The sequence below is a fragment of the Erythrolamprus reginae genome, chromosome 2 (assembly GCF_031021105.1).
Source record: "Erythrolamprus reginae isolate rEryReg1 chromosome 2, rEryReg1.hap1, whole genome shotgun sequence".
Classification (NCBI taxonomy): domain Eukaryota; kingdom Metazoa; phylum Chordata; class Lepidosauria; order Squamata; family Dipsadidae; genus Erythrolamprus; species Erythrolamprus reginae.
The window spans coordinates 216,756,163-216,779,939 of record NC_091951.1 but is presented as its reverse complement, the minus strand read 5'-3'; the positions used below and the strand labels follow the sequence as shown (position 1 = coordinate 216,779,939).

The 23,777-nt window shown below is 41.8% G+C and overlaps 1 protein-coding gene across 9 annotated transcripts in view; it reads left to right on the top strand.

Annotated features, from left to right (window-relative positions):
- Positions 1-23,777, top strand: part of GABARAPL1 (GABA type A receptor associated protein like 1) — a 304,763-nt gene that overhangs the window by 115,263 nt on the left and 165,723 nt on the right. For 6 of the 9 annotated variants that reach the window (XM_070741832.1, XM_070741834.1, XM_070741830.1 and 3 more), the window contains one exon: positions 6,870-7,036. In XM_070741832.1, the coding sequence (XP_070597933.1) occupies positions 6,870-7,036 (167 nt within the window). The remainder of the gene's footprint in view (positions 1-6,869; positions 7,037-23,777) is intronic. The other 3 variants (XM_070741835.1, XM_070741833.1, XM_070741836.1) reach the window with 1 other exon arrangement.

The window sequence follows — 23,777 nt, the reverse complement described above, 5'->3', positions numbered from 1 at the left end:
GAACAAATCAATGAAACAAATGGTACATTATTTGAAAAAAAGAAAGGAGAAATCCCATATCTCTGCTTTAAAGGATAAGGAAGGTGTAATAAAACGTAGTAATATAGAAATGGAAAAAATAATGAGAGACTTTTATGGGAATTTATACAAAAAAGAACATATTACAATGCAAACTATAGAGGTTAATGAGAAACTAACGGAAGAAGATAGACAAATTTTAAATGCAAAAATAACAAACGATGAGATATCTAGAGTTATTAAAGGGTTGAAACCTGCTAAAGCCCCAGGCCCAGATGGTTTTACTGGCGAATATTATAAGACTTATAAGAATGAATTATTACCGCATTTGGAAAAAATGTTTAATAATGTTTTTCAGACTTTTGAAACTCCACAGTCGTGGAAAATTTCAGAGATTATAACTATCCCAAAGCCGGATCGTGATTTAATGGATCCAGGTTCCTATCGCCCTATCAGCTTACTTAATCAGGATTACAAAATATTTATGAAAATATTGGCAAACAGGATAGAGAATATCTTACCAAAGATAATTGGAGAAGACCAATATGGATTTGTTAAAGGAAGAAAGATTTATGAACCAATTAGAAACGTCGTTAATGTGATACACCATGCTATTACTATTAAAAGAAAATTAGGTATTTTAAAGTTAGATGTGTACAAAGCTTTTGATAAAGTTAACCATGATTACTTGTTTCAATTGTGTAAAGATTTAAATATGGGAGATTCATTCTGTAGAATTATAGAAACAATTTATAAGGATAATATAGCTTATATTAGAGTAAATGGCAACAGAACAGAGAAGGTTAAAATTCAGAATGGAACTAAACAGGGTTGTCCACTATCCCCAATGTTATTTGCATTGGCAATTGAGGTCTTAGCAAATAAAATTAGAAATGACAAGGAGTGGAGAGGTTACCAAATAGGAAAACTTGAATTAAAATTAAATCTTTTTGCAGATGATGCTATAGTATTGACTGAAACCCCAATTGAAATGATGAAAAGAATAATGATCTTACTCCAGGAATTCAAAGATCAATCGGGACTTAAGGTTAATATAGAGAAATCAGAGATAATCTGTCTAAATACAGGCCCTAAAGAGCAAATCGAGATACAAAAAGTGTCAGGATTGAAACTAGGATGTAAAAAAATGAAATATTTAGGAGTTTGGTTGTTTAAGAATCCTATTAAAATTGCGACGGTTAACTATAATTTAATATGGAAGAGACTTCAAAAGCAGATAAAAAATTGGAGGGAAAAAAGGTTGAGAAGAATTGCTAAGATTAGAGCTCTTAAAATGATGATAATACCAAAAATGATGTATTTATTTCAGGTTTTACCAGGTACCTTTCCTGGTGCAAAATTGAGAGAATGGGATAGTAAATTAAATTTTTGGATTGAAGGAAACAAAAGGCCTAGAATAAGAAAAAAATGGCTGTTTGCCCACGAGAAAGAGGGGGGGGAGGGGTAGCCCGTGCTTAGAATTATATAGAGAAGCATTTCAAATAGAAAGATTAATGGAAATACAGCTATGGGGGGAAAAGAAGTGGGTGAAGTTGGAAAAGGAAATTAATAATATAAATAATAAGGAGTTATTATTTAAAAAATGGAGTAAAATAGAAATCAATAACTTAACCGACCCGCTGAAAGCAGGTTTAGAAATATGGTCTAAATGGCAGGGGAAATGTGGAACTAGAAATTCAAAATTATCAACGTTACACGTATTGAATACAGGTAATGATGTTAACTTAACTAGAATTATAAAAGTATTAAATAGCAAAGGGATAATGAGAATTGAACAATTATATGAGAAGGATGGGAGAGTTAGTAGAACTCGGTTGGAATGGTGGTTCGGTCAACAGAAATGGCTGCAGATTAATGCAATAAGTAAATATTTAAATAAAAGTGAGAATAAAGAAGCTTTCTTGCGAGAAGAAAATAGTTTAGAAAAAATAATAAAAGAAAAGATTAATGATACAAAAGCTCAAGCTAGCAATATATATAGAATGTTATTGCAAGTGGAAGAGGAAGTAATAAAAAGTTTGACAAGATGCTGGCAAAATGATTTACAAATAGATGAAAGTGAAATGAAAGAAATAGTAAAAAATATACATAAGATTAAAAACACAAGAATTAAAGAGATGAGAAGGAAAATCTTACACAAATGGTATTATACACCAGCACAACTTGCACACTTCCAGGGGAAAGAGAAAGGTAATTGTTGGCATGGTTGCCAAAAGAAGGGAATTTTTATGCATATGTTCTGGGAGTGTGTAGAAATTCAGACATTTTGGAAGGAAGTGCAGAATGAAATTAATAAAATGTTAAATATTAATTGGATAATTACAAAAGAAATAGCGATTTTAATTAAACAAAGAGAATTAGGAGATTTTTAAAAAATAAAAACCGCAGCATTGGAAAGTGCTCAAGCAGTACTGGTATTGGGTTGGAAAGAGTCTATAAAATGAACATTACAGAATTGGTACTGGTACATGGTGGATCACATACATTTTGAAATTATGGAAATAAGATTAAACAACTTTGATGAAAACAAACTGGAAAAGCTGATGGTACGATGGAATAAGGTGAAAGGTTATGTTGAGTAGAATCTGTGATGTAAATGAGAAAAATAAACTGCAATCACTCTTTTAGTAATAACAAATGCAAAGTAGAGCCAAGGAAATATATATATATATATATATATACAGTGATCCCTCGATCATCGCGAGGGTTCCGTTCCAGGACCCCACGCGATGATCGATTTTTAGCGAAGTAGCGGTGCGGAAGTAAAAACACCATCTGTGCATGCGCAGATGGTGTTTTTACTTCCACTGCCGCCCGCCCTTCGCCCGCCCACCCCGTTGCTCGCGCCTGAGGTGCGCGCGCGCTTGGGGACACCCCAGCTCCGCTTCCCAGCTGGGAAGCGGAGGTGGGGTGTCCCCAAGCGCGCGCGCTTTCCCCAGCAACGCGCGCGCGGTGGGGACACCCTAGCGCGCGCGCTTTCCCCAGCAACGCGCGCGCGCGTGGGGACACCCTAGCTCCGCTTCCCAGCTGGGAAGCGGAGGTGGGGTGTCCCCAAGCGCGCGCGCTTTCCCCAGCAACGCGCGCGCGGTGGGGACACCCTAGCTCCGCTTCCCAGCTGGGAAGCGGAGGTGGGGTGTCTCCAAGCTCGCGCGCGCCGCCCCGCCCGCCCACGCTGTTGCCAGCTCCGCTTCCCAGCTGGGAAGCAGCCCCAGCAACGCGCGCGCGGGTGGGGACACCCTAGCTCCGCTTCCCAGCTGGGAAGCGGAGGTGGGGTGTCTCCAAGCGCGCGCGCTTTCCCCAGCAACGCGCACGCGGTGGGGACACCCTAGCTCCGCTTCCCAGCTGGGAAGCGGAGGTGGGGTGTCCCCAAGCTCGCGCGCTGCCCGCCCGCCCACGCTGTTGCCGGCTCCGCTTCCCAGCTGGGAAGTGGAGCTGGGGTTTCCCGTGCGCATGCCGCCCGCCAGCCCACGCCGTTGCTCGCGCCGCCGCTGGGGTCTTACCGGGGCAAGAGGGGGAAGACCCAGGGAAGCCTCTGCCCGGCGGGGAAACTCCACCATCTACGCATGCGTGGAAGAGCACGCATGCGCAGATGGTGGAGTTTACTTCCGGGTTGAAAACTCGCGATATAGCCCTTTCGCGATGCTCGAGGATGCGAAACTCGAGGGATCACTGTATATATAAACTAGTAAATTCTGAACCCCTTGTAATGGGGGGGGGGGTTATGGGGTTTTTTTGTCAGTTAGGTGATGGGCACATGCACTGTGCACTGTTTTATGTTTGTCTTTATGTAACCACATTTATAAAAATCAATAAAAATATATTTTTTTAAAAAAAGGAATGAGAATTAAAGAGTGGGAATTTGCAAAGAAAGGATATTCAAGGGGGACTTTTTATGTAAAGAAGAGATGGGTGAGGAAGAAGAAGAAGAGTAATATGAAAATGAAAAATAAAAGATGGGAGAGACAGATATTAAATATAGATAAGGAAAAGGGCTCTTTGATAATTGGCTGATTGTATTTTGAACATTTTATAATTTATATTATTTTATAATAGCTTTAAAAAAATCTTAGTAGTTACTTCTTGATCCAATTAGCAGTAGTAGATTTATGAATTTGGTTTTATAACTAAATAAGTAATTGAAATATATTAAGGTGACCTGGTAGGCTTAATTTTGACTTCTAAGGTTTGTTTAATTTGGACTAGTATGTTAAATGGGGTTTATAGATTTGTAAATCAAAGTATTTGTTTTTATTGTTAATTTCAGCTTATCAAGAAGGGCTTGATGAAATATAATAATGGCATAATAATAAGTAATGAATTTAAATGTTTGTATTTATTTGTTTTTTAAATTGACAAAGTATATAAATTTTATATAGATAAGTTTAGATATAAGGGTTTTTTAGTTTGTTTTAAGATTTTTACTAGAGGGAAGAAGGCACTACAACTATGAAATTAAGATTACAAAATCCGAAGGATTTTACACATAGTTTAAGGAATATTAATGATGGACTTAATTAGACATTAATTGAGATTTATCTGGATGACGAAATTAGAAAGAAAGTTATAAGGGGTGTGTGATGATAACCAAAATCAAATAGACAGAATTTAAGAATGTATAATTTGATTATACAAGATGTACTAGTCAAAAACTATTTTAGTATAACAAAAGAGAAAGTATATGATTTTTTGTATTATATGATGTAGAAAAAAAAATAAAAAAAATTACTCTAGAAAGCCAAGGGAGAGTTACAAGGTTATTATTGTCACACGACGCCTTTTCATCTGAGATGCAGGCAGAGTGAGGGCTTTGCGAGGGGAAAAAGACCTCAGCCCTGACTGCTTTGGCACAGCTTGGCTCGGCTTGGTTCAGCTCTCCTTTTTTTCCCTGCTGCTGCTGCTGCACACTCATTGCTTTTTTTCTCTTTCTTCTTTCCTGGCCTCAGGAGGTGGCCGTGTGAGGCTGGAGGGGAGGCGGGCAGGAGAGAGGGAAGTTCATCCAAGGCCAGGAAGGAGGAAAGAGGAAAAAAGCAAGGAGCACAGATGCAGCACAGGGGGAAAAAAGGAGAGCTGAGCCGAGACTGGCAATCCAAAAAGTGACTGCCGCCGGTCAGCTGGAGCTGGACACGCAGCTTCATTTCCGCTCGTGGAACTGTGTTCCACCCCATCCTGCCTGCTGCCCTCCCCTGCTTAGGAATGTTAGTGAAACTAGTGAGGGCAAAGAATTGCAGATGAGGAAGATTGATCTGATTGGTATCTCAGAGACGCAACCTAGGAAATGAGAAGCTGAGCACCTGGAAAGCACAAGCGGAGGAAAGAGCAGACTTCTATAAACAGGTATATTTTTCTCGACCATTTGATATTTTATCTTCACTATAAGATTGTCTTTCTTTTGCCAACATCCCTAAGAAGGAGGTGGCAAAGAAAGGTCTGTTTGGTGCAGGGGTGTCAAACTCTCTATGACATGTCATCATGTGACATAGTGCAACTTTTTCCCCCTTCACTAAATCAGGGGTGGGTGTGCCTGATGCATCCAGCCCTCAGGCCATGAGTTTGACACCCCTGGTTAGTGGGTCAATTTGCTCTTATTATCAACTTTAATGCATTTATTTGTATGCCATGAATATTCATTATCAGAGTGTACTCTAATGAGTTAGGGAGAGAGAGAGAGAAATTGGAAAGTAATTAATGTAACTGAAATGGTGAGAAGGATATCTATTTGATTCATTTCTGAAGTTAGTTGCAGGCCTTCTGTAGAAATGCTAGAAAAAATTCTATTAAAGAACTTTTTGCATCTCCAGTTTTACAATAATTGTTCTGTCCTCACTATATGTTAGCCTGTGTGCAGTTCAACATGCAGTTAAACCCACCTATTATCCTATAAAACAGACCAAGTGCATAGATCTGAATGCTTTATTGAAAGAACAGGAAACTAGGCAAAACAGGGATACATACAATGAGAACCTAATACAAAGTAGACAGTATTGAGTATTGAGTTATTGCTGAACATAACAATTAATAAATACAAGCAATTTAAATCTCCCCAGTGTTGCTCTGTGTATAGGATGTGGATGTGGATGAACATTTGCCACAGATTAAGATGGATTCTTTTTTTCATTTCTGCCTTCTTCAAATGCCAAAGGAAATGGTGTCTGGCTCCCAGAGTTCACTTTGAGAGTGCAGGCTGATGGGTAATGGGGTGGGGTCAGCTTCAAACAATATATTTGGTATTGATCTCGCTAGCCACTAGATGGGACTAGAGAGGAACAGCAATATACAGTGGTACCTCTACCTAAGAAGGCCTCTACTTACAAACTTTTCTATATAAGAACTGGGTGTTCAAGATTCTTTTGCCTCTTCTCAAGAACCATTTTCCACTTACAAACCCAAGCCTCCGAAACTGTAACCGGAAAAGGCAGGGAGAAGCCTTCATGGGGCCTCTCTAGGAATCTCCTGGGAGAAAACAGGGCCAGAAAAGGCAGGGAGAAGCCTCTGTGAGACCTCTCTAGGAACCCCCTGGGAGAAAACAGGGCTGGAAAAGGCGGTGAGAAGCCATCATGGAGCCTCTCTAGGAATCTCCTGGGGGGAAACAGGGCCTCCACCCTCCCTGTGGTTTCCCCAGTCATACACATTATTTGCTTTTACATTGATTCCTATGAGAAAAATTACTTCTTCTTATAAACTTTTCTACTTAAGAACCTGGTCACGGAATGAATTAAGTTTGTAAGTAGAGGTACCACTGTTTAAAGTTATATGCTGGAGCATGACAATAATACTGTCATTTGTTAGGTTTTATGGCAAGAGTTCTGATTCTTCTTGTTCTTTACTTCCAGGCTTGTGGTTAGCATTGGTGGGCTCCTCATTCTCTGTGCCCTTGTTTCTGTTTGTGTGAGATGCTGCTGCTTTAACTGCCTTCCAGGAGAAGATGCTCATCCTCAACCATACGAGGTTACAGTTATTGCGTTTGATCATGACAGCACCCTTCAAAGCACCATCACATGTGAGTGGAAAGATAATTTAATCTTGAAAATTGAAAACAATTATGAAATATGCCAGTCATAAAAGTCTTGTCAAAATAGTGTACAAGACATCCCAACTTTTCAGGCAAACAGGCACCTTTGAAATCCTGAGAGATGTCATGAGTATTTTAATTAAATGCTTCTTGGGGCTGGAAATTTAGATAATGACTATCATTTGTGTGACAAGTTATAAAACACCCCGAGTTTTCGGAGAGGGGCAGCATACAAATCTAATAAATACTTAAACACTTTTAAAAATAATTTTATTTTTTCTCCAGTTTCTATATGTACATCTATGCATAAACCTTAAAACATATCAGAAACATAATTATACATTTTTATCTAATCTATCATAAATCAGTATCTTATTTTTACACCTATTTTATACTACTATTTATCAGTCTTTTTTCCTCATTTCTTTATACTCCCCTTCCTTCTGTCTTCTTTCCCTTTCTTTCCCCCTCTGTCCACTCCTTCCTTTATCCCTTCCCTTTCTACTTCCTCTTTCTCAAACTTTCCCTGAGTGACTCTAATCATAATTCATTTTATATTTAACAGACTGATAACATGTTCCCTTACATCTTTTAATAATCGGTGTCCCTTCTAAACTCATTGCTTTTTATATCATATCTATAAATATAACTCTTTATTCTAGGTATGTACTGTTAATCTAATGCTGCCTCCACAAAATCTAATCTTGTCGCCTGGGTCTACCACCTTTTATTCTTCATTTTCTTCCCTTTTAATCATTCTATCTTAATTTTTATATACAGTGGTACCTCTACCTAAAAATCCTCTACTTAAGAACTTTTCTAAATAAGAACTGGGTGTTCAAGATTTTTTTGCCTCTTCTTAAGTACCATTTTCTACTTAAGAACCTGAGCCCGTAAAAATTTCCCATGAAATTTGAGAGCAGCACAAAGGCCCGGTCAGTTTCCTGCCATTCCCCTTTTAATCCTGGTGATCTCCAGCTTTTCTAGGCTGCCAGAGGAGCCTTTCAGTGGTGCTTAAGGAGGCTTTGGCAGCACAGAGCGAACAAAGCATTTTCCTTTCTCTGGGTGCTTGGAGAGGGAATAAGCCTCTGCCAGCGCCCAGAGAAAAGAAACGCTCCCTTCACTCTGGGCAGCCCAGAGCGAATGGAGTGTTTTCCTTTTTCTGGGTGCTTGGAGAGGGAATAAACCACTTCGCTGTGATGATTCCCTTGCACTGCCTCCCATACATCCGGCGTAAGGTTGCCTCTCGGAGCGTCTGGGCACGGAAAGGCAAAAGGGTGCGCTTCGCCCAGATTGGATCAACTCAGCTTCAGCCAAACCAAGGAGTGAAGGAAAGGCGCTGGCTACAAAGTAGGTGAGCGAAAGGAGAGGGGAGCTCTTCAGCATGAGAAGGAAGAAGCAGCAGGTAGCAGCAGCAGCAGCAGCAGCCTTTCAGTCAAAGGAGCGGGAGGTTCCCCCCTCTCGCCTGCCTGGGTTTCTCTCTCTGGCGCAGTGTATGGCAGGCAGCCTCGTGCAGGGTTTATGGGAGGTGCGTGCTCCTCCTTGCTGCCTCAGAGTCACTCTTTTATTTAAGCCTTAAAGTAACATTTTATATTCATTTTCTATCCAATCATAAAATTTCACCCATACATTGTAATATTCTGTATCTTCCTTGTCTTTAATTTTCATTGTCAGTCTACTCATCTCCTCACTGTCCAAGATTTTCTTAATCACTTCTCCTTCAGAAGGAATTTTTGCTGCTTTCTATTTTTCTGCAATACAATGGTAGCTGTGTTGCCACATAAACAATTAAATATATACCTTCCTTGTTAAATTTCTCTAAAATACCCAACAGGAATATCTCTGGTTTTAGTTCTTATATGTTGTTTCACCATTTTTTCTATATATATTTGAATCCAACTCCAATACTCTTTGACTTCTGCACATGTCCACCACATGTGGTAAAAAGAGCCTGATGTTTGCTGACATTTCCAACATTTCATAGATTTATCTCTAAATGTTTTAGCTATCCTTTCTGGTGACATGTGCCATCTATAAAACATTTTATACATATTCTCTTTATATGCTGCTACCATAATTAATTTATAATTTCTTTCCCCAAATTGCTGCCATTTATCAAGTTCTGTAGTATGACCAAAATTCCTTGCCCATCTTATCATCATTTCTTTCACTTGTTCAAATTCTAAGTCAATATAAAATAAATAATTTATTCTGGGATGGTAGAGGGCCAGACCATACCAGTCGTGATGGGGAGAAGCAGATATGGTGGGAGCTGGGGGGGGGAAGTGGCTCATGGGGAACTAGGATTTGCTGCCTAAAACCTATTCCTCATTCTGGCCCCTCAGTATTATCTAGTTCAACCTGTAGTGCTGGTGATAGGCAAAGTCCATACTCTAGGCTCAGGCTGCTACTGCTCAATGCCAGGTCGGTTGTAAATAAAGCTCTCCTTATCCAGGATTTGCTCTCAGATGAGGAGGCCTACCTGGCATGTGTGACTGCGATCTGGATGGGACCTGAAGGGGGTGTTCAACTTTCGGAAATGTGTCCAGACAGGTTTCAGGTGTGGCATCAGTTGTCACACCAGGGAAGGTGGGGAAGAGTATCTATTATTGTCCAGAAGATCTTTGGCCTATGCAGGCTCGCTGCACCATAGTCGGCTGTGAGTACCTCCTTGTGATGTTGGACCTTGGGTATAATAACTGAGGCCTTTAATCAAACATGACAGTTTAATGACAGAACGTGCCAACCGGGCAGATACAGGCTTAAGAACACAGACATGAGAACACAGGCTTATATACAGCACGCCTTCTGAGGCAGCTACCAATGAAATACAGAGGAAAGTTCCCGCTTACAAGTAACTGGGCTTACGCGCCCAATCAGCACCCTGGAGAGGGATACGCGAGCTAGATTCTGACAGCCGACTGTTACTATGCGGACACAGCACTCCTGCCCCTTCGGCTGACACAGACATAATCTTTTAAATATGACGGTCTGCGACAGATTCTCTCGGAGCGCCGGGGCTCTGTGGAATGTTCCGAACCGGCAATCTCAGCTGGGTGGATCGCTTGGGGAGCCTGAACCACCTCCGCCTCCCTGCTATATGCCGAGGAAGAATTTCCTGAAGTCTCTTCTGCCGTGGGCGGTTCCTGAAAACACTCCCCCTGAAACTCATTGGCTTCCCAGTCTCCACACCTTCCCTCTCTATTAAGTCTGATCTGATCCAGGTGTCTTCTCCAAATTCGCCCGTCCCTTAACTCTATCTCGAACGAACAAGGCCCCAGTTCCCTGCATACCGTACCTTTCTCCCAATTCTTTTGGCCCGAATAGGCACGGGCAAATACCGCATCTCCTACTGACACCTCACGTCCGGCTGCTTCAGGCCATTGCACTGCTGCCGTGTACCCTGGGTGCAGCCTGTCAAGTATAATCCGCAACTTGCGACCCATTAAAAGCTCCATTGGTGTCCTTCCCGTGGTTACACATGGGGTGGTATGTTGGGCCAGGAGCACATCAGCCAACCTGGCTTTCCAAGAATTCGGGGGCAACCTTTTGAGGGACTCTTTAATTGTCCGAACTGCCCGTTCCGCCTGGCCATTACTGGCCGGATGCCAAGGCGAGGTTAAGGCATGTCTAATACCTGCAGTTGCTAAAAATGACTCAAACAGGACAGATGTGAACTGCGGGCCGTTATCCGAAACTAGTAGGTCCGGAAATCCATGTGTGGCAAATAGGGTCATCAAAGATTCAATAATGGCCTGTGACTGAGTGGACTGCAACTGGGCCACCTCCACCCATTTGGAATATGCATCCACGGTGATTAAAAAAGTTTGCCCCATGAAGGGACTGGCCAAGTCAATGTGCAAGCGCGTCCAGGGGCTGGCAGGTGGTTCCCAAGTTAAAGGTTCAGCACGGGGGGGCATGGACCTGCTCTCCTGGCATACAGCACAGTCAGCCACACGCTGCTCTACCTCCTTATCTAATGCTGGCCACTAAACGTAATCTCTGGCCAAACCCTTCATTCTTACTATGCCAGGGTGACCCTTGTGCAGCAGGGACAACACCTGGTTCCTCAGCTTGCCTGGTATAACCACTCTGCCACCCCTTAAAAGAACTCCCTTCTCCACTGAGAACTCAGTGCGGCAGCGAAAAAAAGGAATGAATTGGTCAGCTGGGGGAGCGAGTGGCCACCCCCTTAAAACCCATTGCCTTACCTGGGCCAAAATGCGGTCTTTTCCAGTCTCCCTAGACACCTCTGGAGCAGCTAGTACTAATGGTCCTTCTGTCAGAGCAAAAACGGAGCTGGCGGGTGCGGGGTCTGTTAATTCCTCATGTACAGGGCATCTGCTGAGTGCGTCGGCGTGTGCAATGTGACGACCCGGTTTATATATTAGGGTGTAGGTGTAATTGGCCAAAAAAACAATCCAGCGTGTCATACGCGGAGACAACACAGCTGGGCTCTGGCGGTTACCTGAGAGTAACCCTAACAAGGGCTGGTGGTCCATTACTAATTCGAACCTTCTTCCATACAAGTACTCGTGGAAACGCCGGACTCCCGCCACAAGGGCCAATGCCTCCTTATCTATTTCTCCATAGTTTCTTTCCGCCGCGGCCAAGGTCCGAGAAAAAAACGCCAAAGGGGCTTCCGAGCCATTTGGCAATCTATGGCTGAGGACTGCCCCCACTCCGTACCGGGAGGTGTCACAGGTGAGAACTAATGGCAGACTTGGGGAATATTGAGCCAGGACGCTATTTGAGGTGAGTATCCCTTTGACCCCTCTGAAAGAAGCTTCTTCCCGCTCCCCCCAGTGCCAAGCAGACCGCTTGTCCAGTAGCCTATGCAACGGTTCTGCCATCGAAGCCTTATGCGGGATAAATACCGCATAGAAGTTCAGGAGACCCAGGAAAGCCTGCAGCTCCTCCCTCGACTGGGGTCTGGGGGCATCCCAAATGGCCCTAGTCTTTTCAGGGGTGGGATGGATTCCCTTTTCATCCACCCTGAAACCCAGGAAATCAACCTCTGGAACCCCAAAGACACACTTCTTTGATTTGAGTTTGAGTCCTGCCTCCTGAAACTTAACCAGTACCTTCTTTACCCTGCGAAGTAGTTCGTCCTCGGAACTCCCCGAGACCAGGACATCGTCAAAGTAGGGCACCGTGCCTTCCAGCCCATACAACAAACGCTCCATTAATCCTTGAAACATACCCGGTGCAATAGAGACCCCAAATTGTAGCCTGTGGCACCTGAAAACCCCCCTATGTGTTATAATCGCCTGGGCTTCAGCAGTCATGGGGTCCACAGGGAGCTGCTGGTAAGCCTGGGATAGGTCGAGCTTGGCAAAGAGCTTACCATTACCCAGAGTGTGGAGTAACTGCTGCACCACTGGGAGCGGGTACGAGTGGTGAGCCAGAGCCTTATTGACAGTGCATTTATAGTCCCCGCATAATCTCAAACCCCCATCCCCTTTAAAAGCGATGACCAGTGGGGTCTCCCAAACAGCCTGGTCAACCGGCTCTAACACCCCTTGGGCAATCAGACGGTCCAATTCAGCATCAACCTTTGGCCTGAGGGGAATGGGCACCCTGCGGGGCTTCAGCCTCACTGCTGGCACCTTGGGGTCAAGGCTAAAAGAAATCGGGGTTCCTGTGTAGCAACCCAGCTTGTCATCAAAGACTGAGGGGAATTCCTTAGTAAGCTCATTAAATACAGACCCCCCCTCACAGCGTTCACCCCCGAAACAGAAAGCCCCAAGGACTTAAACCAGTCTAAACCCAGGAGGCTGGAAAATGGCCCGTCCACCACCATAAGAGGCAACCTGCCCATGAACGATTTGAATATGACAGGGAATCTCCCTTCCCCCAACACTGGAATGGGCGCCCCTTGGTAGTCCCGTAAAGTCACAGTACATGGCTGTAAACGATTCTTGCTCAAGCCGGGCATGCATCTCTTTATCATGGCCCAGGAAACCAAGGAATGTGCGGAGCCCATGTCCACTTGCATGGAGCAATTCACGCCTCCCAGGCGAACCGTCACGGAGATCTTCTCTGTAGAAACTGATGTTTTCCTCACATATGTGCTAGCTGGGCGCGGGCAGCTATAAATGGCATTGCAGTCATCCCTCTTGGTGGAAGAAAATCTCCTCTGCCAGCGGGGATTGAAGCCTTGGAACTCCCTCTGCTCTCTAGGGGTGGCTGGAGGGGACCTCCGGGAACGGCAGACTCTCGCAATGTGGCCTCTGGCCCCACAACGCCGACAAGCCGCTTCCTTAAACGGGCAATTTGACCGATAATGGTTTCCCCCACAACCTCTGCAAGGGGACAGAGGGGGGCGGGGGCGACTAGCAGGAGGCTCACGACCCCGAGAAGCCCCCAGCCGGCAGACTTCCTCCTCCTCAGCCTCGCTGCTGTCCTCCTTTTCCGCAGCGGCTTTAGGTTTTTCTGGTACCGCTGGCCCTTTTGCCGTAACGTTCACGGAACTGTCCATGGCTGCTAGAGATTGTGTGGAAAGCTCAAAAGCACGAGCCTCAGCTAATGCTGTTTGAAAAGTTAATTCCCGGGTGGCCAACAAACGGCATTTAAGGCGGCCATCCCGGACTCCGAATACTAGCCTGTCCAGCAAATAATCATTTAAGTCGGAAAACTCGCAATATAAAGCAGCCCGCCGGAGAGCGGCCACAAATTCATTAATTGATTCCCCCTCCGCCTGATTCCTCTGGTAAAAGACGTATCTCCGGGCACAGCGGGACGGGGCTGGGGCATAATGATCTTGAAGCGTTGACAGGAACGTCTGCCAAGGCACATCGTGTATGGAGACTGGAGCAAATAAAGCCCTGTCCGTCTCAAACATCTCGGGGCCGCAGAAACCGAGAAAATAAGATCTTTTGCGGTCCCCAGAAATCTCGGTATACCCATTTGAGATCAGGAAACAGTCGAACCGGGCGACATAAGAGTCCCAGGTCTCCCCTTGTGGGTTGAAAGGGGGAAAAGTAAGCTGTACAGACATTTTCACTTACTGCAGATATAGATGCGAGATGGAAATGCAGGGTTGAATTCTCGTCGCCAGTATAATAACTGAGGCCTTTAATCAAACATGACAGTTTAATGACAGAACGTGCCAACCGGGCAGATACAGGCTTAAGAACACAGACATGAGAACACAGGCTTATATACAGCACGCCTTCTGAGGCAGCTACCAATGAAATACAGAGGAAAGTTCCCGCTTACAAGTAACTGGGCTTACGCGCCCAATCAGCACCATTCTGACAGCCGGCTGTTACTATGCGGACACAGCATTGGGGTTCAGCTGAACTTGTTGCGCAGGCAGGGCTGTTGCCACCTGCCTCCCAGCTGTGTGACAACAACCCTGCCTGCACTACTCGAGGAGGTAGGCAGCCTGGCGGTTGAGTTCCCCAGACTGGTAGTCTTGGGGGTCTTCAATGTATCATCACTTGGTGAATCCTGAGTTCGCGCAGGAGTTTATGGGTTTCATGGCAGCCATGGACCTGACCCAGGTAATTCAGGGCCCAACTCACAAGGGGAGACACACTCCCAACATGGTTTTCCTCTCGGGGCAGTTGAGTAATGATCTGAATTTAAGGGGCTTAAACATCATGCCTTTGTCATGGTCAGATCATTTTCTGCTACAGCTTGATTTTAGGGGCCCAATCCTTTCCCACAGGGAGATGGAAATGATTAGGTGGTTCCACCCCAAATGCCTAATGGACCCAGCTGGTTTTGAGAGGGTGCTTGGGGATTTTCCAGATTTGCTTATACACAGTTTGGCAGAGTCCCTGGTAACAGCTTGGAATACGGCCACAAAGGGGATTCTAGATCAGATTGCGCTTATGCAACCTCTTTGTGGCAGTAGACCCCCTTGGTTTACCAAGGAACTCGGGGGGATGAAATGCCCCTCCTCTATCCTGATGCTTCTTGACCTTTCAGTGGTTTTCGATACCATCGACCATGGTATCCTTTTACACCGGCTGGAGGAGTTGGGGGTGGGAGGCACCGTTCTATGGTGGCTCTCCTCCTACCTCTCCGGTCAGCTGTGGCAAGGGGGACATTTGCACAGGTTCACCTGGTATACCAGTTGCAGTCTTATCTGGACATGGAGTCTCTCCTTACAGTCACTCATGCCCTTATCACCTCCAAGTTCGATTACTACAATGCTCTCTACATGGGGCTACCTTTAAAGAATGTTCAGAGACTGCAGCTGCTCCAAAACACAGCCAGGTGAGCAATCTTGGGGTTTCCCAGGTATGACCATGTCTTGTCAACACTCCGCAAGTTGCATTGGCTCCTGATTAGTCTCCAAGTGCAATTTAAAGTGTTGGTTGTTACATATAAAACTCTATATGGCTTAGGGCCAGATTACCTACAGGACCGTCTCTGGCCTCATGTATCCCAGCAGCCAGTCAGGGTTCAGAAAGTTGGCCTTCTCCAGGTCCCATCAGCCAAGCAATGCCAGCTGGCAGGTCCTGGAGAAAGAACCTTCTCTGTGGTGGCTCCGGCCCTTTGGAATCAAATGCCCCAGAGATTTGCACTGCTCCCATGCTCCTGGCCTATCAGAAGTTGCTGAAGACACATCTTTGCCAGCAGGCTACGGACTGTTGAACATTCTGCTCCTGCCCATGTTATGACTGAGATACGTATGAATGTGAGCAAATGGTTTTAAGATTCGTTTAACAGATTTTAACAGATTTTAGATTTTTAATTGGTTCATTTTAACTTCAATTTCTGTCATGTCATATCATGTCATTTATTTATTTATTTATTGGATTTATATGCCGCCCCTCTCCGAGGACTCAGATTATTTCTATGTTGTAAGATGTCCTGAATCTTTGGAGAAGGGTGGTCTAGAAATTGAATGAATGAATGATTGATTTTATTGTATAGTTTTTAAATTAGTCTTTCATCCATTCATGTGAGTATTTCATCTAATTCTGTCATCTATAAATTAATGCTCTGTTTTACTATCCTTGTCATATCTTGGCTGCATTTTCATTTTCATGTACCAATCCATTTTTATCCCTTGTTTCTTCAGTTCTTGAATAGATTTCAATTCCCCTTATCTGACAAAATGTCTTTATTGTATATACTTGAGTATAAGCCAAGATTTTCAGCACAAAAAATGTGCTGAAAAATCCAATCTCGGCTTATACTCGAGACACTGACCTTCACTGACCTGAAAACTCCCGTGCAGCATTTTCCAAAGCTGCGCAGTTCGGATGTGAAAGGCAGGGAGGAAGGAAACCTGATGGCTCTGGTAACACAAGGCTTTTTTCTTTGTATGGCTGCATCTGCTCTTGCTACAACCCAGCCGGCAACACCCCTCAGCTGCCTGATTGACAACAGGCTGAACCAATCACAGCTCCTCCTCTACATAGAAAGGAAGCATTGGGGGAAGGGGCAGGAGGGTTGAGGAGACTTTCGGAAGGAAAGAAACATGGCTTTCTCTCCTGCTCAGAAATAGCAAGCCAGCAACATATTTTGCAAGTAAAATAAGTTACCCATTTAAATTTGATTCATTTCTAGTAACAGAAGAGGTAATTTTGTAATAAAATGTTGCTTCAAATGGGGATAACTGTAATTAACCTTTTCTTCCATCTATACTTATCATATCCAAGAGGGTTGTTAATGCTGATTTGTTTAGAACAACACAAAGGTTAGGATAATATAATAGTATGAATTTTGGCATTAATCATTTGTTCTACATAATTAATATGAATAGATTTAGCTTTTTTTTAGAGTATGGTTTCTCCTTATGCAAAATAAATATCACGTAGAAGAAAGATTTTACAATTAATGATTGAGTAACCCCGAACTGTTATTTACTGATCTATTGAGATAGTAATGATTTTAACTTATGAAATATGTTTTAAATTGAAAATCTGACTATTTATTATATGGAAGTTTGATTTAAGCAATTATTTTGAAATAATATATATATTATTAAGAAAATTATAATGATATTGTAATGAAGATTAAGATAACAGGTTTGATTACATTCCTAAAGATATTTTAAGAGGTTTTTGGTTATGATAAAAGAAGGAATTTAAAAAATGAGAGATTTAGGAAGGGGAGGAAGAAAGGTGCAAGAAATAAAAAACATTTTGGAAGGAAAAGTTACATAATAATAATAACAATAGAGTTGGAAGGGACCTTGGAGATCTTCTAGTCCAACACCATGCTTAGGCAGAAACCCTACACTACTTCAGACAAAGGGGTATCCAACATCTTCTTAAAAACCTCCAGTGTTGGAGCATTCACAACTTCTGGTGGCAGGCTGTTCCACAGATTCATAGTTCTAACTGTCAGGAATTTTCTCCTTAGTTCTAAGTTGCTTCTCTCCTTGTTTAGTTTCCACCCATTGCTTCTTGTTCTGCCCTCAGGTGCTTTGGAGAATAGGTTGACTCTCTCTTCTTTGTGACAAACCCTGAGATATTGGAAGACTGCTATCATGTCTCCCCTGGTCCTTTTTTTCATTAAACTAGATATACCCAGTTCCTGGAACTGTTTTCCATGTTTTTTCTAAAATTCTCCTATTAAAAACAATTTTAAGAAGCTACAGTAGATGAATGTTCTATTTTTATAAGTTACCAGTAGCCACTGTATTTTCCACCCTAGACTTATACTCAAGTCAATAAGTTTTCCCACTTTTTGTGGCAAAAGTAGGTGCCCCGGCTTATAATCAGGTCAGCTTATACTTGAGTATATATGGTATATTTTGGGATATTTTCCCAATTCAATCTACTTGGGTCAATCGATGCTTTCATTACAGATATCCAAAATGGTATTTTTGAATAATGTTTCTCTTTTATCTTTTCCCAAACTAAATATAAAAAGTTCCTAATACAAATAGCTATGTCTTTTATTCTTCCCATACCATATAAGTGCATACCATCCTATCTGTAGATCATGCTCCTCCCAAGTCAAAAGTCTTGTATTTCTTAATAGAATCCATTCCCTCATTCATGTCAATACGCTGTATAATAGAATAGCTCCCAATTAAGAAGTCTAAATCCACCTCTGAGTCTCGCATCTTGTAACATTTTTATATTTATCCTTGCTTTTTTCCCTTGCCAAATGAATTTCAAAATCATTTTGTTTATATCTTTGAAGTAATATCCTTATTGGTATTGTTGAGAACAGAAACAATGGATGTGATAATCTTAATGAATACAATTCTGCCCATCAATGATTGAACATTTTTCATTTTACCAAGTCTATCTTAATTTGGTTTTTTAATCTAAAATAGTTATCTTCCTTGATTGTTATACATCTTATTGACAACTGAATTCCTAAATATCTTAACTTTTTTGCAATCTGTATATTTAATTTTCCAATTAATTCCCTCTTTTGTTTTTATGTCATATTTTTCACTAAAAGTTTGGTTTGGTTTTGTCCTTGTTAATATTTAACCTCTCCATATTGTTCAATCTGTCACATCAGTTTTGATTCCATCTCTGTTGGTTCTTCCTGTAAAAATACCAAATCATCCACAAATGCTTGCAACTTATATTCCTCTTTTTAAATTTTCATTCATTTTATATCTTTATTTTGTTTTATATTCCCGGTTAATACCTTCAATGTCAAAATGAAAAGCAGTGGTGATAATGGACATCTTGGCTTCTAATCATAACTCATTATATAATTCCAATATTACAATTTCTAATATTTCTTCAAAGGTTTTATACACTTCTGTGGTAATCTGTCTGGTCCATGTTTTTGCTTGAATCTCATTTAAGCAATTTTGCAGGGAAAGACAGACTCAAGATTTATTCTCATCTCAGACTTCTGGCTGTACTTCTGGTGCTATCAGAGGTGAAGACCATGAGCTCTGTGTCCTCGCCCCGAGCTCTCCCCATCGGAGGTCTCTGAAAGGAGCCCTACCCACCTTGTAGGAATGGTGAAGTAAATGGGGGTACCTTTCAGGTTGAGGAGAGCCTTCCTGGCTTGGAAAATCATCCTCATCTGAAGACAAGGAGCAGTGGCAATCAACATGGCTACCATGGGGACAGAATGAATACTTAAGAGAGGGCAGGAGCAAAGAGACAGTGAATGGTGTGTAAACGGAGTGAGATAATATTTTATGTTGAAATTAAATCCCAAGGAAATCTAGGGAGAATATATATCTAGTACTATTTGTTAAAGTGGCAAACAAGCACTTTGAAAAATCAAAATCAGACTTACCAACAACATATTGTGAAGCAGAGCATGCCATCTGTTGATGAGAGGGAAAGTATGCAAGCCTTGGGATAACCATCTGAAGGATTGAAAATACAGTATTTTTCGGAGTACAGTAGTACCTCGTGATAGGAACCCCTCGTCATACGAACTTTTCGAGTTACAAACACAGGATTCGGAATTTTTTTGCCTCTTCTTACAAACTTTTTGCGCCTTACGAACCCACTGCCGCCGCCGGGATGCCCCAACTCCGGACTTCCGTTGCAAGTGAAGCAGCTGTTTTTGCGATCCTGGGATTCCCCTGAGGCTCCCCTCCATGGGAAACCCCACCTCCCAGGATCGCAAAAACAGGTGCTACGCTGGGCGCTGCCACCCAACTGTCACCTTCCGAAACAGCAAGGGTACTTCTAGGCATTCTCCCAAACGCCAAACCCGGAAGTTCGGCAAAAGTTTGGGTTCGGCGTTCAGATTCGGGAGCAGTGCCGCCGCCCGGCTGTCACCTTCCCAGAAGAGCCGTGGAGCTGTTGGCCGATTGGGAGGTTCAAACGGAGGTGGGGAATCCCAATAGGGAATTCGAGGGGTGGAGCTTTGATGTCACGGAAATGTCCTTCCTTGCTGGCCAAAGCGTGGACTCCGGGAAGGACGTCTTCGTGACATCAAAGCTCTGCCCCTGGAATTCCCTATTGGGATTCCCCACCTCTGTTTGAGCCTCCTGACCGGCCGACAGCTCCACGGCTCTTCTGCAAAGATGACAGCCAGGCAGTGGTGCTTCTCAGCGATCTCCCGAACCTGAACGCTGAACCCGAGCTTTTGCCGAATTTCTAGGTTTGGCGTTCGGGAGAATGCCGAGAAACCCCCTGGCTGTTTCAGAAGGTGACAGACGGGCGGCGGTGCTTCTCAGCGTTCTCCCGAACTCGAACTTTTGAACTTTTTGGGTTTGGCGTTTGGGAGAAAGCGCCCAGCTGTTTCAGAAGGTGACAGCCGGGCGACGGCGCCCAGTGGAGCACCGTTTTTGTGATTTTTTGGGGGGGCTTGCACGCATTAATCAGTTTTCCATTGTTTCCTATGGGAAACATTGTTTCATCTTACGAACTTTTCACCTTACGAACCTCCTCCTGGAACCAATTAAGTTCGTAAGACGATATCACTATATAAGATGCATCAGAGTACAAGATGCACTTTAGCTTTGAGGGGAGGAAAACAAGGAAAAAACAAATCTGCCTGTCTCCCAGCAATTTACCTCCCAGTGAACAGCAAACAGCACAGATGATATACACTTTTGCTGTATATTTTTGTGCATGTGTGTTTGTCCAATAGAAATAGCAAAGAATTGTACGAATGTACATTATGGCAGCATATTAATGCCAGCAAGTTTTCTTAAATATAGTCACACTAACTCCTCCCAATTATTTAAATAGATTTACTCCAAACATGACTAAATCAGGGTTTAATTCAGCTGCCTTATCTTAATATTAAACAGGACATTTCAGATTATACTTTTACAGATCCTGTTAAAATTGAAGTGGCTTTCTGGAAGTATAATTTATTATCTACTATTTATTTATTTGACTTCTAAGCCACCCTTCTCCTGAGACTCAGAGTGGCTTACAACATATAAGAAATCTACATAAAAATTTCATTTTAAAAACCCAGAGTTAAAAACTAAGCAAACAGATTCATACATCCTACATCCTCCATTCATTCATTCATCCAGCAGAGGTGGATCTCCAGAGCTTTGCAAAAGGTAGGGGGAGGGGAGGCAGTATGAATATCTGGAGGGAGCTCATTCCAAAGGGTTGGAGCAGCAGCAGAGAAAGCTCTTCCCATCGGCCCTGCCAGGGGACATTGTCTGGCTGATGGGACCTAGAGAAGGCTGACTCTGTGGGACTTGACTGAGGCAGAAGACTGTCCCCTAAGTAATCTGATCTCATGCCATGTACAGCTTTAGAGGTTATAACATACACTTTGAATAGTGTTTGGAGACTAATCGGCAACCAGTGTAGCACACAGAATGCTGTAGAGACATGGGCATGTCTCGGAAGGCCCATGATTGCTCACTCAGCTGCGTTTTGTACTACCTGCAGTCTCCACTCTTCAAAGGTAGCCCCTTGTGTTGTGAGTGATCCTTGTACACCTCAGGTAATACCTGATTCTGAAGATGATGAGCCAGGCCCCTCAGGATATCCTGGGGCAGGAAGGCTGTCAGAGGAAGCTGAGGCCAAGAGGCAGACAGTGATTTGGGAGAGACAGAGGAGGCTGATGTTACAATGGGAGATTGGCCTTTGTCAGATAGTCAGGAAGATTCTTGGATTAACCCATGCTATAGAAGGATGGTAAAAAGGCAAGGAGAAATCCAGAGTAAAAGGTATTAATCCACAGCCATAGCTCTTTGGTGTGTGATGTCACTTCCAGGCTACATAAAGAAGCATAGCTGGGAAATAGGGGGTGTGGACTCACAATGTTGTTACCAGGAATGGCTGTTTCATTTTTTTTGAATATTTTTTTATTATTTTTCATTAGACGAACAAACACAAACAACATTTACCATTTAAGGAGCTACCATTGCTCCTCTTATCGCAGAAATCTAACTAATACCAAAAAAAATCTAACTATAGTCAGATCAATGCAGAAATATAACATACATATACTATGTTCTTGTTAGATTTAACTCTGTATTCTTTATGTTAATTAATTTTCTTATCTATAAAAATATCAAATACTGAAACTAATATTAAAATATAAAAAATAACACTTTAAAATTTATAATATTGCAAAAATACTCTATATTTATGTTATTTTTAAACTATTACATTCTATATATCATTATCATGTTATAGATTTTTAAAAATTCGCTTATTTGATATAACTTTAAAAAAAACCAAAAACCTTGTCATATTTATTTCTAAATGTTCACTCATATATGCATACAGTTAACATTCAAATTGATACATTCAAATAGTTATAAGTTCTTACTTATTTAATTTTACCATTTATATACTTTGTCCCATGTTTTATAAAATTCTGTTTCAGCTTGGTTGTTCAAAAGTTTTGTCATCTTATCTAATTCTGCACATTCCATAATTTTTAAAAATACTTCTACATTTTTTGGTATTTCTTTTTCTTTCCATTTCTGTGCGAATGTAATTTTTGCTGCAACTAAAATATGTATTATTAAGTAGTAAACTTCTTTTTTATACTTCGTGTCTGAAATACTCAATAGGAAGAATTCCGGAGACTTTTTGATCTTCTCGTTTGTTATTTCTTTTAACCATTTCTCTACTTTATTCCAATATTTCTTGGCTTCAGGACATGTCCACCATGCGTGGAAATATGTGCCAATTTCTTTCTTGCATTTCCAGCAGACGGGAGAAAGGTTAGGAAACATTTTAGAAATCCTATGTGGTGGGAGATGCCATCTATAAAACATCTTAATTTGATTTTCTTTTAAGGAAATTGATTTTGTTATTTTCCAATTATATACCCATATCTTTTCCCATGTTTTCAAATTTATCTCTTTGCCAAAATTTTAGCACCAACTGATCATATTATCTTTCAATATTCAACCTATTGTTCTATAATTTATTAAATATTTATATACGTTTCCAATTAGTTTCACTTGATTTTGAATTAATAATTTACTTAATACATTATTTTCTTTTCAAAAAATGTAAGTTTTAATATCCATTTGATATCTAGAACTAATCTGTATATACTGCCACCAGTCCAATTCAATACCTAACTCCTGTAATTCTTGTTTTGTTCTTAGTTTTAATTGGTTATCCATTAATTCCCTATATTTCCAAATCTTTCCTTCTTTTATGAAGTTCGGGTGAGAAATGGCTTCAATTGGTGAAATCCATTCTGGCATTACTAAAAAATGATTTTTCTTTATTTCATTCCATACATCAATCAGTGCTTTTCTAATAATATTTTTTTAAAATATGAATGTGTTTTTAACTTTCCATACCATACAAAAGCATGCCAGCCCAGCATTAAGTCATGACCTTCCAAATTAAGCAGTCTTTGGTTTTCTGTCAACCATTCTTTTATCCATGTTAGGGCAGTATAATTTCCAGTTTGGGAGGCCTAGGCCTCCTCTTTCTTTACGTTCTTCTAATGAATTTTGTTTGACTCTTGGTTTTTTCCCTTGCCATATAAATTTTTTTGTTATCCTATTTAATTCTACAAAGAATTTCGGTCCAGGATTAATTGGGATAACTTGAAAAAGAAATAAAATTTTAGGGAGAATATTCATTTTAATTGTAGAAATTCTTCCCACTAGTGATAATTTGTAGATTACTCCAAACTTCCAAATCTTTTTTGATCTGGCCTAATAATTTTAAATAGTTATCATTTTTTAAAGATATGGCTTTGGAAGTCATCCATATACCTAAATATTTTACCTTTTTAGTAATTTTCATGTTTGTTAAATTTTTCTAGGTGTTTTCTCTATGTCTCTGTCATATTTTTTGTTAGTATCTGTGTCTTTTCTTTCTTTATTTTCAAACCTGCGACGTTCCCATTTTCTTCAATTGAGTTTATTAAC